The 21,867-nt window shown below is 47.8% G+C and overlaps 1 protein-coding gene across 5 annotated transcripts in view; it reads left to right on the top strand.

The window, feature by feature from the left end:
• The window catches only part of NAA35 (N-alpha-acetyltransferase 35, NatC auxiliary subunit), a 193,834-nt gene that overhangs the window by 153,000 nt on the left and 18,967 nt on the right, over positions 1-21,867 (top strand). For all 5 annotated transcript variants that reach the window (XM_063913776.1, XM_063913775.1, XM_063913777.1 and 2 more), the window contains one exon: positions 12,334-12,414. In XM_063913776.1, coding sequence (XP_063769846.1) covers positions 12,334-12,414 — 81 coding nt within the window. The remainder of the gene's footprint in view (positions 1-12,333; positions 12,415-21,867) is intronic.

Here is a 21,867-nt window from a genome sequence, read left to right as displayed (position 1 = left end):
CACCGTCAGGGGCTGTAAAGCGCCCTTTACCTCAGTCGGTCGACACAGACCCAGACACAGACACTGAATCTAGTGTCGACGGTGATGAAACAAACGTATTTTCAAGTAGGGCCACACGTTATATGATCACGGCAATGAAGGAGGCTTTGCATATCTCTGATACTGCAAGTACCACAAAAAGGGGTATTATGTGGGGGGTGAAAAAACTACCTGTAGTTTTTCCTGAATCAGAGGAATTAAATGATGTATGTGATGAAGCGTGGGTTAACCCAGATAGAAAAATGCTAATTTCAAAAAAGTTATTAGCATTATACCCTTTCCCGCCAGAGGTTAGGGCGCGCTGGGAAACACCCCCTAGGGTGGATAAGGCGCTCACACGCTTATCAAAACAAGTGGCGTTACCGTCTCCTGATACGGCCGCCCTCAGGGATCCAGCGGATAGGAGACTGGAAACTACCCTAAAAAGTATATACACACATACTGGTATTATACTGCGACCAGCCATCGCCTCAGCCTGGATGTGCAGTGCTGGGGTCGTCTGGTTGGATTCCCTGACTGAAAATATTGATACCCTGGATAGGGACAGTATTTTATTGACTATAGAGCAATTAAAGGATGCTTTCCTTTATATGCGAGATGCGCAGAGAGATATTTGCACTCTGGCATCGAGAGTAAATGCGATGTCCATATCTGCCAGAAGGAGTTTATGGACGCGACAGTGGTCAGGTGATGCGGATTCCAAACGACATATGGAAGTATTGCCGTATAAAGGGGAGGAATTATTTGGCGTCGGTCTATCGGATCTGGTGGCCACGGCAACTGCCGGAAAATCCACTTTTTTACCTCAGACCCCCTCCCAACAGAAAAAGACACCGTCTTTTCAACCGCAGTCCTTTCGGTCCTATAAGAACAAGCGGACAAAAGGACAGTCATATCTGCCTCGGGGCAGAGGAAGGGGTAAGAGAGGGCAGCAAGCAGCCCCTGCCCAGGAACAGAAACCCTCCCAGGGTTCTGCAAAGCCCTCAGCATGACGCTGGGGCCTTACAAGCGGACTCAGGAGCGGTGGGGGGTCGACTCAAGAATTTCAGCGCACAGTGGGCTTGCTCACAGGTGGACCCCTGGATTCTGCAGGTAGTATCTCAGGGTTACAGGTTGGAATTCGAGAAGTCTCCCCCTCGCCGGTTCCTAAAGTCTGCTTTGCCAACGTCTCCCTCAGACAGGGCGACGGTATTGGAAGCCATTCACAAGCTGTTTTCTCAGCAGGTGATAGTCAAGGTACCCCTCCTACAACAGGGAAAGGGGTATTACTCCACGCTATTTGTGGTACCGAAGCCGGACGGCTCGGTAAGACCTATTCTAAATCTGAAATCTTTGAACCTGTACATACAAAAATTCAAGTTCAAGATGGAGTCACTCAGAGCAGTGATAGCGAATCTGGAAGAAGGGGACTTTATGGTGTCCCTGGACATAAAGGATGCTTACCTGCATGTCCCAATTTGCCCTTCACATCAAGGGTACCTCAGGTTCGTGGTGCAAAACTGTCATTATCAGTTTCAGACGCTGCCGTTTGGATTGTCCACGGCACCTCGGGTCTTTACCAAGGTAATGGCCGAAATGATGATCCTTCTGCGAAGAAGAGGCGTATTAATTATCCCTTACTTGGACGATCTCCTGATAAGGGCAAGGTCCAGAGAACAGCTGGAGGACGGAGTAGCACTAACCCAACTAGTGCTGCAACAACACGGGTGGATTCTGAATTTTCCAAAATCTCAGTTGACCCCGACGACACGTCTGCTGTTCCTGGGAATGATTCTGGACACGGTTCAGAAAAAGGTGTTTCTTCCGGAGGAGAAAGCCAGGGAGTTATCCGAACTTGTCAGGAACCTCCTAAAACCAGGGACAGTGTCTGTGCATCAATGCACAAGAGTCCTGGGAAAGATGGTGGCTTCTTACGAAGCGATTCCATTCGGCAGATTCCACGCACGAACTTTTCAGTGGGATCTGCTGGACAAATGGTCCGGATCGCATCTGCAGATGCATCAGCGGATAACCTTATCGCCACGGACAAGGGTGTCTCTTCTGTGGTGGTTGCAGAGTGCTCATCTGTTAGAGGGCCGCAGATTCGGCATACAGGACTGGGTCCTGGTGACCACGGATGCCAGTCTGAGAGGCTGGGGAGCGGTCACACAGGGAAGAAACTTCCAGGGAGTATGGTCAAGCCTGGAGATGTCTCTTCACATAAATATACTGGAGCTAAGAGCGATTTACAATGCTCTAAGTCTGGCAAAACCCCTGCTTCAGGGTCAGCCGGTGTTGATCCAGTCGGACAACATCACGGCAGTCGCCCACGTAAACAGACAGGGCGGCACAAGAAGCAGGACAGCAATGGCAGAAGCTGCAAGGATTCTTCGCTGGGCGGAAGATCATGTGATAGCACTGTCAGCAGTATTCATTCCGGGAGTGGACAACTGGGAAGCAGACTTCCTCAGCAGACACGATCTACACCCGGGAGAGTGGGGACTTCATCCAGAAGTCTTCCACATGATTGTGAACCGTTGGGAAAAACCAATGGTGGATATGATGGCGTCCCGCCTCAACAAAAAACTGGACAGGTATTGCGCCAGGTCAAGAGACCCTCAGGCAATAGCTGTGGACGCTCTGGTAACACCGTGGGTGTTCCAGTCAGTGTATGTGTTCCCTCCTCTGCCTCTCATACCAAAAGTACTGAGAATTATACGGCAAAAGGGAGTAAGAACGATACTAGTGGCTCCGGATTGGCCAAGAAGAACTTGGTACCCGGAACTTCAAGAGATGCTCACGGAGGATCCGTGGCCTCTACCTCTAAGACGGGACCTGCTTCAGCAGGGACCGTGTCTATTCCAAGACTTACCGCGACTGCGTTTGACGGCATGGCGGTTGAACGCCGAATTCTAAGGGAAAAAGGCATTCCGGAAGAGGTCATTCCTACACTGGTAAAAGCCAGGAAGGAGGTGACTGCACAACATTATCACCGCATTTGGAGAAAATATGTTGCGTGGTGTGAGGCCAGGAAGGCCCCCACGGAGGAATTTCAACTGGGTCGATTCCTACATTTCCTGCAAACAGGATTGTCTATGGGCCTCAAATTGGGGTCCATTAAGGTTCAAATTTCGGCCCTGTCGATTTTCTTCCAAAAAGAATTGGCTTCAGTTCCTGAAGTCCAGACTTTTGTAAAAGGAGTACTACATATACAGCCCCCGGTTGTGCCCCCAGTGGCACCGTGGGATCTTAATGTAGTCTTGGATTTTCTCAAATCCCATTGGTTTGAGCCGCTCAAATCGGTGGAGTTGAAGTATCTTACATGGAAAGTAACCATGCTACTGGCCCTGGCTTCAGCCAGGAGAGTATCAGAATTGGCGGCTTTATCATATAAGAGCCCATATCTGATTTTCCATACGGACAGGGCAGAACTGCGGACGCGTCCTCATTTTCTGCCTAAGGTGGTGTCAGCGTTTCACCTGAACCAGCCTATTGTGGTGCCTGCGGCTACTAACGATTTGGAGGATTCCAAGTTGTTGGACGTGGTCCGGGCATTGAAAATATATATTTCAAGAACGGCGGGAGTCAGAAAGTCTGACTCACTGTTTATATTGTATGCACCCAACAAGATGGGTGCTCCTGCTTCTAAGCAGACGATTGCTCGTTGGATTTGTAGCACAATTCAACTTGCACATTCTGTGGCAGGCTTGCCACAACCTAAATCTGTCAAGGCCCATTCCACAAGGAAAGTGGGCTCATCCTGGGCGGCTGCCCGGGGGGTCTCGGCATTACAACTCTGCCGAGCTGCTACTTGGTCAGGGGCAAACACGTTTGCAAAATTCTACAAATTTGATACCCTGGCTGAGGAGGACCTTGAGTTCTCTCATTCGGTGCTGCAGAGTCATCCGCACTCTCCCGCCCGTTTGGGAGCTTTGGTATAATCCCCATGGTCCTGACGGAGTCCCCAGCATCCACTTAGGACGTTAGAGAAAATAAGAATTTACTTACCGATAATTCTATTTCTCGTAGTCCGTAGTGGATGCTGGGCGCCCATCCCAAGTGCGGATTGTCTGCAATACTTGTACATAGTTATTGTTACAAACAAATTCGGGTTGTTATTGTTGTGAGCCGTCTGTTTAGAGGCTCCTACGTTTGTCATACTGTTAACTGGGTTCAGATCACAAGTTATACGGTGTGATTGGTGTGGCTGGTATGAGTCTTACCCGGGATTCAATATCCTTCCTTATTGTGTACGCTCGTCCGGGCACAGTATCCTAACTGAGGCTTGGAGGAGGGTCATAGGGGGAGGAGCCAGTACACACCACCTAATCCTAAAGCTTTATTTTTGTGCCCTGTCTCCTGCGGAGCCGCTGTTCCCCATGGTCCTGACGGAGTCCCCAGCATCCACTACGGACTACGAGAAATAGAATTATCGGTAAGTAAATTCTTATTTTAACCATTGGCTTACTGACTGATTTCTTACCCACTCGCTTAGTTCGTTCTGCAGGTGGACTATTAGCAGTGCCTAGACTCTTCCTTAATTCATTTTGCTTTTAGCTTTGCGGCTCAGACTCTCTTAAGCTCTCTTCCTTGCACAGTTCAGGAGGCCTCTTTTCTTGAAACCTTCAAAAACAAACTCAAGACTTGCCTGTATGCACATGCAATTACCCCTTTAGATTCTAAGACAAGACAGCCTAAATTCTTAGCGCTCTGTTCTGTTTGTTTTTTATTTTGTGTTTTTTAAATGGGAGAAAAGTGCTATATAACTAATATTCTATGTACTTAACATTACAAAGATGAATCACTTGTACTAAGCGTATTAACGAGTCAATGCAAGGTAAACATCTTACATTTAGCCGTGCATGGTACTATGGAGTACACAGACTTTAGTGGCAGGAAATAGTCCTCTTCTGACACCTTTTATCATTCTCTTTTGTGTGGTATCTGAATTTTCCTTTGTTTTATAATAAGGGACATTTTAAGGGGTCTGTTAATGTGGTGAATTTATAAATGATGGGCAAAACTTGCCCCCAATTGCCTCCTGGTAAGCTGCTCTTTTGAAAGTAATGTATATCCTGGTGTGGTGTATACACTCCATATGCACTGGGGATTGTCAAGCATTTATCGCTTTTTTGCTCCACACGGATTACGCTGGGCGACCAAAACACTTTCTTGTAATTTTACTTCTAGGTCATCATATCCAACAAAAGATATTACCTACTGTCAAAAGTGCTATGCTTTAGTGTATTGCGATACTTCACTAGTAAGATGTGCTAGGTGGCAACTAAAGTGTTGTATACATCCAGAAATAAATATAGGCTGATTGTAATAGGAGAACATTTGGTATTATACCATTATAGAGGTCTTTATACCCATTGTTTTACTGTCACTATTTATGATTTCAGTATCATTACACATCACTTAGTTTTTATAATTCTCAATTTTTCTCTTACGTCCTAGAGGATGCTGGGGTCCACATTAGTACCATGGGGTATAGACGGGTCCACCAGGAGCCATTGGCACTTTAACAGTTTGAGAGTGTGGCGTAGCTCATCCCTCTATGCCCCTCCTACCAGACTCAGTTTAGAAAATGTGCCCAGAGGAGCCAGTCACAGCTAGGGGAGCTCTCCAGAGCTTTTCTAGTAAAATTTAATTTTAGATTTTTTTATTTTACAGGGAGGCTGCTGGCAACAGCCTACCTGCAGCGTGGGACTAAGGGGGGGAGTAGTATCCACCCTGCGGGGTCTGAGCCACTTACTCCGCTGACAGGACTCTGAGCTCCTGAGGGGATAGATCATTCCCCGCCACAGGGGATCGCTCACCCCAGCAGCATGCCGTCACCCCCTTTCAGAGCTGAAGATTGTGGCGAGTAAGACACCGACCCCCCTAGCAAGCGGGGGGCTGGTGTGAAGATGGCGGCAGCAGGGTTGGAGCGCAGTATTAACTGCGCTAATACTGCGCTCTGGGATGGCTCAGCGGTACATAGTGCGGCGCGGTGAGGGGCGCCCTGGGCCAGCGCTTACACCCTACACTGGTCACAAAGCCTGTCGGGGTCCCAGGATCTCAGCCAGCATCAATCCTCAGGCCAGTATAATAAGATGAAGAGCTGGAAGACAGTGCCATTTTGGAGGCAGAGCTTCTCCTCAGAGCGGACCCAGCAGCGTTCAGCGCCATCTTCCTGCATGCACAGCGCTGATTAGGAGAAAGAAGGTCCCTACACAGCAATTCCAGCTATCTCTCACGGTACCAGGGGATTGTAGAAGGAGGGGGGGGGGAGGCTGCAATACGACTGTGTATCATATTAATGTGCACAGTCAGCACTGACAAGGGGTCTCCCTTTGGTTAAAAGCGCTGTGTGTGGGTTGGCTCCAATCTCTGTGTCTCTCTTGCCATTCTTGGGGGTGAAACTCTGTCTGACCTCCCCGGTGTGTGTGTGTGTGTGTGTGTGTGTGTGTGTGTGTGTGTGTGTGTGTGTGTGTGTGTGTGTGTGTGTGTGTGTGTGGAGTGTTTTGTGGTCTCCTTAGCTATGTCCAGGAACACTGTGTCATATGCTGCGTAGGATATGTCCTCCCAGGATGATCCCATTCCATGTAATCAGGATAGCACTGGTTTAGCACTGAGGCCTCTTCCTCTTCGGGAGGACCTGTTGCAGCAGGGGCCGTTCGCCTATCAATACTTACCGCGGCTACATTTGACGGCATGGAGGTTGAATGCCTGATACTAGCTCGGAAGGGCATTCCGAAGAAAGTCATTCCTACCCTGATACAGGCTAGGAAAGGGGTAACGTCTAAACATTACCATCGTATTTGGAAGAAATATGTCTCTTGGTGTGAGTCCAAGAAGTTTCCTGCGGTGGAGTTTCAACTTGGACATTTTCTCCTCTTCCTGCAAGCAGGTGTGGATATGGGCCTGAGGTTGGGATCTGTGAAGGTCCAGGTTTCGGCCCTGTCCATTTTCTTCCAGAAACAATTGGCTGCCCTCCCTGAGGTTCAGACTTTTTTGAAGGGAGTTCTGCACATTCAACCTCCCTTTGTACCGCCTATGGCGCCTTGTGACCTTAACGTGGTGTTGCAGTTCCTCCAGTCGGACTGGTTTGAGCCTCTACAGGAGGTTGAGGTAAAATTTCTTACTTGGAAAGCTGTCACGTTGTTGGCCTTAGCTTCTGCTAGACGTGTGTCAGAATTGGGGGCTTTGTCTTGTAAAAGCCCTTACTTGATCTTCCACGAAGATAGAGCTGAGCTTCGGAAACGTCAGCAGTTTCTTCCAAAGGTTGTGTCGCCATTTCATATCAACCAACCTATTGTGGTGACAGTGGCTACTGACTCCTCAATTTTGTCAAAGTCCTTGGATGTTGTGAGGGCTTTGCGAGTTTATGTGAAGAGGACTGCTCGTCACAGGAAATCTGACTCTTTGTTTGTCCTATATGATCCCAAGGAAATTGGGTGTCCTGCTTCAAAGCAGACTATATCTCGCTGGATTAGATTCACTATCCAGCATGCTTATTCTACGGCAGGATTGCCGTGTCCTAAATCTGTTAAGGCCCACTCTACTCGTAAGGTGGGGTCTTCCTGGGCGGCTGTCCAGGGTGTCTCGGCGTTACAACTTTGCCGAGCGGCAACTTGGTCTGGGTCAAACACTTTTGCTAAGTTCTACAAGTTCGATACTTTGGCTTCTGATGATATGAAGTTCAGTCAATCAGTTCTGCAGGAGCCTCGCTCTCTCCCTCCCATTTCTGGGAGCTTTGGTACATCCCAATGGTACTAATGTGGACCCCAGCGTCCTCTAGGACGTAAGTGAAAATAGAATTTTGGTTACCAACCGTTAAATCCTTTTCTCGTAGTCCGTAGAGGATGCTGGGCGCCCGCCCAGCGCTTTGTTTTCCTGCAACCGTTATCTGGTTCAGTACAACTTTGTTTAGTTATGTACTGCATTGTTACTTGGTAAGTAATGTTTCAGCAGTTGCTGAGTTTTTCAAGCTAGTTAGCTTGATGTGCCTTGTATGTTTGAGCTGATATGAATCTCGCCACTATCTGTGTTTAAATCCTTCTCTCGAATATGTCCGTCTCCTCGGGCACAGTTTCTAGACTGAGTCTGGTAGGAGGGGCATAGAGGGAAGAGTCAGCCCACCCTCTCAAACTCTTAAAGTGCCAATGGCTCCTGGTGGACCTGTCTATACCCCTGGGCAGCTAATAAATCCTCAATGGACATCTGGCAAGAGGGGACATTAGTGCCGAGGCACTGTCCCAAAACCCCCGACAGTATAATTATACAAGAAGCGGGACGGAAGCGCGCCATTAAGGGGGCGGAGCATCGTCCTCACAGCTCACTCTGCACCATTTTCTCTCCATCAGGCTGCAGAGACGCTGGTCCTTCCTTCACACTGACAAGTATCAGGGTGCAAAACTGGGGTGGGGGGGGGGGGGGCGGCACTGGCTAAATTTGGTGCAATATAATTTATATAAAAAGCGCTATAGGTCTGGGGCGTTTACTGGGAGCTTCAGAACCGCTGATTGGGCGCTGGGGTGTGAGCTGGCAAATCCCCTCTGTGTCTCTCTGACAGGCTTTACTGTGGGTTTGTCCCCTATATGCCCGGTGTGTCTGTGGGTGTTGGATGCACGTGTGTCGACATGTCTGAGGCTCTTCCCAAGAGGAGGCTGTATTAGGGACACAAACAGCTGCGGGGGTGACCATGTCGGCACCGCCGACGCCTGATTGGGTAAATGTGTTGAACGCCTTGAATGCTAATGTGGCTCTTATTAGTAAGAGGCTAGATAAGTCTGAGTCTCAGACCCAGGCATGGAAGAAATCTGTAGAAGATATGTTATTGCAAAGTCAGGGCCCCTCAGGGTCACAGAAACGTACGCTGGCCCAATTGGCAGACACTGATACCGACACGGATTCCGATTCCAGTGTCGACTATAGCGATTCCAGATTAGATCCAAAATTGGCAAAGATCATTCAGTACATGATTGTGGTGGTTAAAGAGGTACTTCATATCACTGAGGACCTGGCTGTCCCTGATAAAAGGGTCTGTATGTATTAGGAAACGAAACCTGAGGTAACGTTTCCTCCCTCTCATGAACTGAACACGCTATTTGAAAAACTCTGGGAAGCTCCTGACAAAAAGTTTCAGATTCCCAAAAGAATTACGGTAGCTTATCCGTTTCCCTCGGCGGATAGGGAAAAGTGGGAGTCACCCCCCACCGTGGACATGGCCCTGTCACGTTTGTCTAAAAAGGTGGCTCTCCCGTCACCTGACACGGTGGCCCTTAAGGATCCTGCGGATCGTAAACGGGAAACTACGTGAATGTCCATTTATGCGACCACAGGTACGCTACTCATACCTGTCATTGCATCTGCGTGGGTAAGTAGTGCTATCGAAAAGTGGGCAGACTACTTGTCTTCTGAAATAGATACCCTAGATAGGGATAGCGTCCTCTTGACGCTGGGTTATATCAAGGACGCTGCAGCATACATTAAGGAAGCTGTGAGAGATATTGGTCTTTTGGGATCAAAGGCTAATGCCATGGCAGTTATAGCTAGACGAGCGTTGTGGATACACCAATGAAATGCTGATGCTGATTCCAAGAAAAGTATGGAATCTCTACCATACAAAGGTAAGGCTTTATTTGGTGACGGCCTTGATGATTTGGTGTCTAGAGCTACCACGGGTAAGTCATCCTTTTTACCTTATGTTCCTCCACAACAAAAGAAAACGCATCACTATCAGATGTAGTCCTTTCGGCCCAATAAATACAGAAAGGGCCGAGGTTCTTCCTTCCTTGCTACTAGAGGAAGGGGAAGAGGTAAACGATCGCCAGCCTTGTCAGGCTCCCAGGAGCAGAAGTCCTCCCAGACTTCTGCCAATTCCACCGCATGATGTTGTGGCTCCTATGCGGGAGTCCGCACCAGTGGGGGCACGTCTCAAACTCTTCAGTCAGTTTTGGGTTCGTTCGGACCTAGACCCATGGGTTTTACAAATAGTATCCCAAGTGTACAAGCTGGAGTTTCAAGACGTTCCTCCTCGCCGTTTTTTTTCTCAAATCGGCCTTACCAGCGTCTCTTCCAGACAGGAAGGTAGTTTGCAATGCAATACAAAAGTTGTGTCAAAATCAGGGTTCCCCAGTCACAACAGGGAGAAGGCTTTTATTCGAGCCTGTTTGTGGTCCCGAAGCCGGATGGCTCGGTCAGACCAATCCTAAACCTAAAATCCCTAAATTTCTACCTAAAGAAATTCAAATTCAAGATGGAGTCTCCACGAGCAGTGATCTCCAGTCTGGAGGAAGGGGATTTTATGGTGTCAGTAGACATAAAGGATGCCTACTAACATGTTCCCATTTATCCTCCGCATCAGGCTCATTGTCCCAGACTGGCCAAGGAGGGCTTGGTATCCAGATCTTCAGGAATTACTCATAGGAGATCCCTGGCCTCTTCCTCTGCGCGAGGACCTGTTACAACATGGGCCGTGTGTGTATCAGGACTTACCGCTGCTACGTTTGACGGCGTGGCAGTTGAGCGCAAAATCCTAGCCCGTAAGGGTATTCCCAGTGAAGTCATTCCCACACTTATTCAGGCCAGTAAAGGGGTAACGTCTAAACATTGCCACCGTATTTGGAGAAAATGTTTCTTGGTGTGAAGAAGGCTCCTACGGAAGAGTTTCAGCTAGGACGTTTTCTCCATTTTCTACAAGCAGGTGTGGATGCGGGCCTAAAATTTGGCTCAATTAAGGTACAGATTTCAGCCTTATCGGTTTTCTTTCAGAAACTATTGGCCTCCCTTCCAGAAGTTCATACTTTCGTGAAAGGCGTGTTGCACATCCAACCTCCATTTGTGCCTCCAGTGGCACCATGGGACCTTAATGTGGTATTGCAGTTCCTTCAATCACATTGGTTTGAACCTTTACGGAAGGTGGAGTTGAAATTCCTCACTTGGAAAGTGGTCATCCTGTTGGCCTTGGCATCTGCAAGGCGGGTGTCTGAGTTAGCGGCCTTGTCTCACGAGCCCTTATTTGATCTTCCATGAAGATAGAGCTGAATTGAGGAAACATCAACAATTTCTACCGAAGGTGGTTTCCTCTTTCCACATGAACCAACCTATTGTGGTGCCTGTGGCTACTGACGCCTTCGCTAAGTCAAAATCTCTGGAAGTGGTCAGCGCTTTGAAGATTTATGTCGCCAGAACGGCTCAGATTAGGAAAACAGAGGCTCTGTTTGTCCTGTATGCTCCCAACAAGGTTGGGTGTCCTGCTTCCAAGCAGACAATTGCACGCTGGATCTGTAACACGATTCAGCATGCTCATTCCACGGCTGGATTGCCGTTACCGGAATCGGTGAAGGCCCATTCCACTAGAAAGGTGGGCTCATCCTGGGCGGCTGCCCGGGGGGGTCTCGGCATTGCAACTTTGCCGAGCAGCTACTTGGTTGGGGTCAAACACATTTGCAAAGTTCTACAAGTTTGACACCTTGGCCGATGAGGACCTTAAGTTCAGTCAATCGGTGCTGCAGAGTCATCCGCACTCTCCCGCCCGTCTTAGAGCTTTGGTATAACCCCATGGTTCTAATGGTGACCCCAGCATCATCTAGGACGTATGAGAAAATAGGATTTTAATACCTACCGGTAAATCCTTTTCTCTAAGTCCATACAGGATGCTGGGCGCCCATCCCAGTGCGTACTGTGCAGTTATTAGTTGTGGTTACACACATGTTGTGACACGTTATTGTCAGCATGTTGCTGCAATTGTTCATGCTGTTGGCTTTTATTCTGTTGTATGCCACGTTCTGCGGCATGCTTGAGGTGTGAGCTGGTATAAATCTCACCTTAGTTTAACAATAAATCCTTTCCTTGAAATGTCCGTCTCCCTGGGCACAGTTCCTATAACTGGAGTCTGGAGGAGGGGCATAGAGGGAGGAGCCAGTTCACACCCTTTCAAAGTCTTAAAGTGCCCATGTCTCCTGCGGATCCCGTCTATACCCCATGGTTCTAATGGTGACCCCAGCATCCTCTACGGACTAAGAGAAGAGAATTTACCGGTAGGTATTAAAATCCTATTATTATCATGTTTCTACTGTAGAGGTTTGCCACAGTACAGAATACTTTGTGTATACCCCCCCCCTCCTCCCCCCCCCCCATTGTAGTAAGAGAAAAGGATTTAGCAATAACTACCTTGCTTAGCCTTTAGTAAACACTATTACTGTAACCTGGAAACTAGACTGAAGAAACTGCAGTTTATCTTGTTTTTATAGCACAATAAATACTTAGCTAGTCTAGCATTTGTCAAACTTTGTTTTCTATATTAAATTGATTGTATCTATTTAGGTAAATGAGATTTTGAAGGTTGCCAAAAACAATATAGTGGTAATGAAATTGCTTGCTGGAGGCCACAAGAAGGACTCTAAGGTACGTATTTGAAATTAAAAATTGTTTTTTTGGGGGGGATTTCACTCATCCCTTCCTGATTATTATGCTTTCTGTGTTTAAAATAAATGTCAATGTATCTGATGAAGCCTGTTTGTTAATAGGATATTGCTGGCAGAAAGTAATTAATTATTGGACTAATTAAGCTAATTGGAATCTTCCAAATGCTTAATTAGTGATTAGTGTAGGGGGGTGTTTAAGGGGTTCTGAAGTTAGTCCCGACAATTTTTCCTTATAATAAAGATTTTAGGTAAAATTGGACTTGTTCTGAGGTTGTGAGAAAAAGGGTCACGTTTTCTCAATGAATTTGGAGAAAATGATTTAACAGTATAAAAATCTTGTTCTAGCATAGTGAATAGTAATAGGTATTGTTGCATCTCCCTCACTCCTTCCTGTCATTGTGAAACGGAGGGCCATTTCTGAGATGGTCTACTCTCTGATGTACAGGACGAGATCGCTCAGTGCCCTCAGGCTGCAGCATAATGACAGTTTGGCTGCTTGAGCGTTGGTCTCATTTACTGGGAGTGGCGAGGCCAGTGTCTGCGTCTTCTAACGTAGATTTACATGCCTTGCAAAAGTGGGTAGGAGGTAGCCATTCTGCGTAAGCTTGCTCACATGGATGATGCTGCTACCATTGCGACTGATGATTGGAATGGTGATCCGATGCTGCATCTTCAGACGTAGCACTCCGATCTGAGATGCTGGCAGGAGGTGCCTTTTTTCCTTCAGATGCCTCCTGCAGCATTAGAATATTTTTGCACAGCAGCTGTGTCCCAAAGTGTCTATCTATAAATCAGGCCATATATACATAAACATATCTGAAGTATGTGTTTCACATTTGCCTACTCTCCCTTTTTTATGAGCAGCTTATGGGGAAAATACAAAATATTTGCCATTTCCGGTTTTGCAGTTAGTGTAGCTCTGTCCAGTTTATCCAACATTCATCGCCTTGTTCTGCAAAGATTACCAGATAATACCTCTAACCATTAGTCTAACAACTGAAATATGGCCTAAATACTATCTAATGGGAATAAAAAGTGTATTACGTTCCCTTTCATTTTATTCAAAAATACTGTTTGACCATGCCCACTAGCATGCTATCTGGTAGCTAAAAAAGAGTAAAGAATAGGAGCATACTAGTAAAAGGTTAATTTTCTATATATTAGTAAACAAATATTTATTATATTGCAGTGATCATGTACACAAGAACTCTTCGATTTTTTTTTTTTTACTAGTGCTCCTTCAATTGGCTGCTAGTCATGGAGCTCTGACTGCCTCATTGTAATGGCCCATACACACGGTGAGATTCGGGCTATGCCGATTCTCACTATGCGACGGGCTAGGTTGGCACATAGTCAGTATCGCTAGCACACTCATTATGTGCTTGCGATACTGACTATGTGCGATTTTGGCTAAGTGTCAATTTTGACTATCTCTTCTATAGCGATAGACTGTGCAGGCAAGACAATTTTGACTATCTAGCCTTGCGATGCCGACCGCGCGGTACCGCGCATAGGCATCGCATCGGGATCGCAAGCTGACTTTCACCTTGCGATCTGCACTAACTTTTCTTACGATTTTTACTATACTGTATAGTCAAAATCGTAAGAAAAAAATCTCACCGTGTGTACACACCATAAGAGTCATGCTTACAGCGTACTGTATGTAGAAAGTGGGATTGTGGAAATAAGGACTTTTGGTTAAGTAACTTGCTGTATTAGGCATAAATGTAGTCAGAAAGTCACATTTCAGAATGTTCTCAGTATTCTATTTCCTAGCATATGCACAACTAGCAATTTCCTGCTTCAAAAACTAGCTATTTAAAATACAGCAAATTAGCCAGATACATATAGGAAATTCTTTGTCAAATTTGCTGCTTCCTAATAAGAACAGAACTCTTAAGCATGACCAGGCTTATACATGTTGAGGGTCCCATATCCGTTATTCTAAAAAACGGAAATATTCAGAAAACTGGAAAATTTCAGGCTGACGTGACACTGACTTCATGTGACAGGTTGCTTGCTGACCTTGCCGGGCTCCCTCCTGGGTGTGTGATGCACCTCACCGCTGGTCCGCTTGCTGGGCTCCTTCCATGCCTGTCCTGTGCAGCTCACTGGCTTGCTGACCCTGCTGGGAATCTCCTCTGGCTTCACCTCCCAAATTCAGAATGGTGCTTACTGCACTGATCCGGCAGCCAGAGGGTCAACAAGATTATCGGGCTGCAGGTAAGAAGCCCTGTGAGCCAGACCTTGGAGGCCCCCCCCCCCCGACTATCGGGACAGTGGGGAAAAGGCTGGGTTACAGCCTCATGTCGTGGCACCCGCTAATCAAGGATATTTGCAAATTCACTGCATTTTAAAGAGATCCCTAAAGGGATTCTTCAAACTACAGTGACAATGAGAATATAAATCCTGTATCCGAAATGCTTCATGCACCAAGCATTTTGGATATGGGAATCAATCATTAATAAAATGCATAGTTTACTATATGTAAAGGTTATTATACAGGATGGCCATGCCTGTATTCTGCACAGCACATGCTTAGTTGAGTATGGATTTGGTACATCATTCAAGTCTTCGCAGTCATTTTAAATGGATTCCAAGAGTTTATTATATTATGAGGTATCTCTATGGGTGCCGGAGAATCATTTTCTTTGTACTTTTTTTTTTTTAAACTAAAAAACAAACTGATTTCTGCAGCAGGATACATTGGTTTCCACAGGAAAACATTGGGGTGTAGAGTGGATCTTGATCCAGAGGCACCAACAGGCTAAAGCTTTAGGCTGTCCCAGGATGCATTGGGGCCTCCTCTATAAACCACACTTCCAGGCACTGGAGCTTCGTTTCGAGTTAGTGACTGCAGCAGCAGGTCACCTATCAGGAGGGCTGCACTGGGCAGCCCTGAAAAAGCTTCTAAGAAGATTTCTTCTCTGGGCTGTCAGTGCTGTATGTCCGGGTGACACTTCAGCGCTGCAGCTCCATCACCTCCCAAGCGGTTCAGTTCCCGGGTACTTGCGGCGGAGACGCTCCAGCTTAGGCACACGGTCACAGACGTTCTCCTGGTTTACGTGGCTGCTATGGGGAGGAGGTAAGAGGGTTCCCCAGGCGGGACCCGCCATTAAATCGCGTTCCGTCCGCGACCTAGGAAGACGGGTTGCTGCTCTGGCATGGACTCTGTTTCCGAGCAGGGATCCCACTAGACCACTGGGACGTCTGCGTACCGGTCGGGTGTACTAACACCCCATTTAATAAGACTCACAGTACCCGGGGTGGAAGTCCAGAATAGGGGTGGTGGTGCTTGACCTGTAGCTCCTCCCCCGGCCCAGGGCGCCATCTCTGAACAGATTTTCCAGTCCTGATGCTGCCTCACACCATCTCTCACTCCCTGACTGAGACACTGGGCGTCATCTTCTGAGCATAGTTGTGGCTCGTCTCCGGCTCTGCAGGGCAAGGTAATCCTAATGAAGGGGAAAATGTCCCCGAAACGTTGATGTAATGAAGTATTTCCACTAAAGTTGTTTCACTGAACAAGCCTCTGAGTGCCGCCTCGTTCATGCTGTGTGTGTGTGTATGTGTATATATATATATATATGTATGTATGTATGTTTGTGTGTGTATGTATACAGTGCAGCTTTGGTGTGATAATAATAATATCACTCTGTGTTTCCCAGATATGTCTGTCACTATACTCTGTATCCTAAGAGGCTAGGTGCGTCTGGGTCCGCTAATATAGTGCGTCACAGTATTTATCCAATACATATATTCTACTGTGTACTCAGTCACATAATACCGGATTTAATCGTAGGTATCGTACTTTGGCTGGCAATATTGTACTAAGTCGCTCTATTGTTGCATTCTTACATAATGTCTATCAGAAAGAGTAGTAAATCAGTGGAAGCTCCTATATCAGCAGAGCATGCTCCAGGAATTTACCAGAGGGGAAAGTGTTATTTGATGGTCTGTGTACTAATGTCATACGCCTCTCAGTCAGTCTGCAGCACCTGCAAGGAGCCACTGGGCTGCGTTCACCAACCTACTGGGTACTCTGGTGGAACGCATAGCGCCCCCTATAGGACCACCGGTGTTAATGCCCTTTCATATGTCCCTATGATTACTCCGCATTGGGCAAATAATTGGGCTGACCAAACTGCAGCAAATGAGTCGTTCTCTGGTTAGACAGAAACTTACACCAGGTCACTACATGTCTCTGTTTTTCTAAGCGAGCTGCTTCCTCCTTGCAATCCAAATACCTCTCTAATGTCTCATCTGAAGAGGAGGGGGGAGCATACGGTCAGACACTGAATCCTGTGTTACTGATGAGGATTCTCCCTTGCAGATTGATGTCCCTGCTTTAGTGGAGGCTAATAAGCATATCCTTCAAATCAGCTGATGAGGATTCCACTGCTGTGGCAAAATTTAAACAGCAGAAAGGTGGTTAAAACTATATTACCCCATTCTGATCAGATGGGAACGCTGGTCTAATCCAGGGAAGAAATTCTTTCTGCTAAGACAGGTCTTGGATTGCTTTCTTCTCTCTCCCTGCAGAGTTATGTAACAAATGGGAAACTCCACTGCGGTGGATTCTCACGTCACCCACCTCGTGGTGTCGTTTACTCTGCCTATTACCACTTTCACCTCACTGTAGGAACCGACAGATAAGAGTGTGGAGGCATGCCTGAAATATATATACTACCTTACTGGAGCCATTCATAGACCTACTATAGCTGCCTCTTGGGCTGCAATAAAGCGTGGGTTCAGGCATTAGAGGAAGAGCTGCCAGAGGATATATCTGACATACCAGACAATACCTGTCTCACAATACCACCGCCGCTTATTGCGTTCAGGAGGCGTCCTCTGAAGCCGGGTGTATTGTCAGCCAAGGCGTCGACCACGTCTGTCCTGGCTCGCTGCATACTGTGGTTGAGGTTGTGGAAAGTGGACCTGGACTCCAAAATACCTTGGAGGTACTCCCCTTCACTGGGGACATTATGTTTGGGAAAGATCTAAATGAAATAGCAGCTGCTATGATGGTTATTCTCTTACATACTAGAGGATGCTGGGGTCCACATTAGTACCATGGAGTATAGACTGGTCCACTAGGAGCCATTGGCACTTTAAGATTTTGAGAGTGTGGGCTGGCTGCTCCCTCTATGCCCTTTCTACCAGACCCAGTTTAGAAAATATGCCCGGAGGAGCCGGTCACAGCTAGGGCAGCTCTACAGAGCTTCTTTAGTAAAAGTTTATTTTAGAATTTATTATTTCTCTGACGTCCTAGTGGATGCTGGGAACTCCGTAAGGACCATGGGGAATAGCGGGCTCCGAAGGAGGCTGGGCACTCTAGAAAGATTTCAGACTACCTGGTGTGCACTGGCTCCTCCCACTATGACCCTCCTCCAAGCCTCAGTTAGAATTCGTGCCCGGCCGAGGTTGGATGCACACTAGGGGCTCTCCTGAGCTCTTAGAAAGAATAGACTTAGGTTTTTTATTGTCAGTGAGACCTGCTGGCAACAGGCTCACTGCAGCGAGGGACTAAGGGGAGAAGAAGCGAACTCGCCTGCTTGCAGCCGGATTGGGCTTCTTAGGCTACTGGACACCATTAGCTCCAGAGGGATCGACCGCAGGCCCAGTCCTTGGTGTTCGGTCCCGGAGCCGCGCCGCCGTCCCCCTTACAGAGCCAGAAGCAAGAAGATGGTCCGGAAAATCGGCGGCATGAAGACTCTGTCTTCACCAAGGTAGCGCACAGCACTGCAGCTGTGCGCCATTGCTCCTCTCACACTTCACACTCCGGTCACTGAGGGTGCAGGGCGCTGGGGGGGGGGGGCGCCCTGAGGGAGCAATAATAACACCTTGGCTGGCTAAAATACCTCAATATATAACCCCAGAGGCTATATATGAGGTAAATACCCCTGCCAGAATTCCATAAAAAGCGGGAGAATAGGCCGCGAAAAAGGGGCGGAGCCTATCTCCTCAGCACACTGGCGCCATATTTCCCTCACAGCTCGGCTGGAAGGAAGCTCCCTGGCTCTTCCCTGCAATATACAGTAACAGTAAGAGGGAAAAGAGAGGGGGGGGGCATTAAATTTGGCAGTATATATACATATATTATATGAAAAGCAGCTATTAGGGACATAACTCAGTTAGTCCCTGTATGTATGTATGTATATATATATATAGCGCTCTGGTGTGTGCTGGCATACTCTCACTCTGTCCCCCCAAAGGGCTTTTTGTGAGTCCTGTCCTCTGTTGAGCATTCCCTGTGTGTGTGGGGTGAGTCGGTACGGCTGTGTCGACATGTTTGATGAGGATAATGAGGTGGAGGCGGAGCAGATGCATTTTGAAGGGACGTCACCCCCTGCGGGGCAGACACCCGAGTGGATGAACTTATGGAAAGAAATGAGTGCACGTATAGATTCTTTACATAAGAAATTTGACGACATGCCAAATGTGGGACAGCCGGGATCTCAGCTCGTGCCTGTCCAGGTGCCTCAGGGGTCGTCAGGGGCTCTAAAATGCCCGCTACCTCAGTTTGCAGACCCGGATGTCGACACGGATACTGATAACAGTGTCGACGACGATGAGTCAAACCTAATGCCTGTCAGGGCCATTCACTGCATGATTGAGGCAATGAAAGAGGTGTTAAACATTTCTGATTTACATCCAGGTACCACAAAAAAGGGTATTATGTTTGGGGAGAAAAAACTACCCGTAGTTTTTCCCCCATCAGATGAACTAAATGAAGTGTGTGAAGAAGCGTGGCTTTTCCCTGATAAAAAATTTGTAATTCCTAAGAAGGTACTAATGGCGTTCCCTTTCCCGCCAGAGGATAGGTCACGTTGGGAAACACCACCTAGGGTGGATAAAGCGCTCACACGTTTGTCAAAAAAGGTGGCACTACCCTCTCAGGATACGGCCGCCCTTAAGGAGCCTGCTGATAGAAAGCAGGAGGCAATCCTGAAGTCTGTATAGACACACTCAGGCATTATACTTAGACCAGCTATTGCGTCAGCTTGGATGTGCAGTGCGGCCGCTGCATGGTCAGAAAAACTGTCAGAAAATATTGACACACTAGACAGAGACACTATTCTGCTAACGATTGACCATATAAAAGATTCAGTCTTATATATGAGAGATGCACAGAGGGAAATTTGCCGGCTGGCATCTAAAGTAAGTGCATTGTCTATCTCTGCTAGGAGATGCTTATGGACTCGTCAGTGGACGGGAGATGCAGATTCCAAGAGGCACATGGAAGTTTTGCCTTATAAAGGGGAGGAATTATTTGGGGATGGTCTCTCCGACCTAGTTTCCACAGCAACGTCTGGGAAGTCAGCATTTTTACCCCATGTTCCCTCACAGCCTAAGAAGGCGCCATTTTATCAGGTTCAGTCCTTTCGGACCCAGAAAAGCAAGCGTGGAAAAGGAGGGTCTTTTCTGTCTAGAGGCAGAGGTAGGGGAAAAAGGCTGCAACAGACAGCAGGTTCCCAGGAACAAAAGTCCTCCCCCGCTTCCTCTTCCAAGTCCGCCGCATGACGGTGGGGCTCCACAGGTGGAGCCAGGTACGGTGGGGGCCCGCCTCAGAAATTTCAGCGATCAGTGGGCTCGCTCACAGGTGGATCCCTGGATCCTTCAAGTAGTATCTCAGGGATACATGCTGGAATTCGAGGCGGCTCCACCCCACCGGTTCCTAAAATCTGCCTTGCCGATTGCTCCCTCAGACAGGGAGGCGGTGCTAGCGGCAATTCACAAGCTGTATTCCCAGCAGGTGATAATCAAGGTACCCCTACTTCAACAAGGCCGGGGTTCCTATTCCACACTATTTGTGGTACCGAAGCCGGACGGTTCGGTGAGACCCATTTTAAATTTGAAATCCTTGAACATGTACATAAAAAAATTCAAGTTCAAGATGGAATCGCTCAGGGCGGTTATTGCAAGCCTGGACGAGGGGGATTACATGGTTTCCCTGGACATCAAGGATGCTTACCTGCATGTCCCCATTTACCATCCTCACCAGGAGTACCTCAGATTTGTGGTACAGGATTGCCATTACCAATTCCAGACGCTGCCGTTTGGACTCTCCACGGCACCAAGGGTATTTACCAAGGTTATGGCGGAAATGATGATACACCTTCGAAGAAAGGGAGTTTTAATTATCCCGTACTTGGATGATCTCCTAATAAAGGCACGGTCCAAAGAACAGTTGTTGGTGGGAGTAGCACTATCTCAGGAAGTGCTGAACCAGCACGGCTGGATTCTGAATATCCCAAAGTCACAGCTGTTCCCGACGACACGTCTACTGTTCCTGGGGATGATTCTGGACACAGTCCAGAAAAAAGTGTTTCTCCCGGAGGAGAAAGCCAGGGAGTTGTCTTCTCTAGTCAGAGACCTCCTGAAACCAAAACAGGTATCGGTGCATCACTGCACGCGGGTCTTGGGAAAGATGGTAGCTTCTTACGAAGCAATTCCATTCGGCAGGTTCCATGCCAGAATCTTTCAGTGGGACCTGTTGGACAAGTGGTCCGGATCGCATCTTCAGATGCATCGCTTGATAACCCTGTCTGCAAGAACCAGGGTGTCTCTTCTGTGGTGGCTGCAGAGTGCTCATCTTCTGGAGGGTCGCAGATTCGGCATTCAGGACTGGGTCCTGGTGACCACGGATGCCAGCCTGCGAGGCTGGGGGGCAGTCACAAAGGGAAGAAACTTCCAAGGACTATGGACAAGTCAGGAGACTTCCCTTCACATAAATATTCTGGAACTAAGGGCCATCTACAATGCCCTAAGTCAAGCAAAATCCCTGCTCCTACACCAGCCGGTGCTGATCCAGTCAGACAACATCACGGCAGTCGCCCATGTGAATCGACAGGGCGGCACAAGAAGCAGGATGGCAATGACAGAAGCCACAAGAATTCTCCGATGGGCGGAAAATCATGTACTAGCACTGTCAGCAGTGTTCATTCCGGGAGTGGACAACTGGGAAGCAGACTTCCTCAGCAGACACGACCTCCACCCGGGAGAGTGGGGACTTCATCCAGAATTCTTCCAAATGATTGTACATCAGTGGGATCGTCCACAGGTGGACATGATGGCGTCCCGCCTAAACAAAAAACTAGAGAGGTATTGCGCCAGGTCAAGAGACCCTCAAGCGATAGCTGTGGACACTCTGGTGACACCGTGGGTGTACCAGTCAGTTTATGTGTTCCCTCCGCTGCCTCTCATACCAAAGGTATTGAGAATAATAAGAAAGCAAGGAGTAAACACAATTCTCGTGGTTCCGGATTGCCCAAGAAGAACATGGTACCCGGAACTTCAAGAGATGATCTCAGAGGACCCGTGGCCTCTGCCGCTAAGACAAGACCTGCTACAGCAGGGGCCCTGTCTGTTCCAAGACTTACCGCGGCTGCGTTTGACGGCATGGCGGTTGAACGCCGGATCCTGAAAGAAA

This window comes from Pseudophryne corroboree, chromosome 1 (assembly GCF_028390025.1).
Source record: "Pseudophryne corroboree isolate aPseCor3 chromosome 1, aPseCor3.hap2, whole genome shotgun sequence".
NCBI classification, from domain to species: Eukaryota; Metazoa; Chordata; class Amphibia; order Anura; family Myobatrachidae; genus Pseudophryne; species Pseudophryne corroboree.
This window is presented reverse-complemented; position numbering and strand designations above follow the sequence as displayed.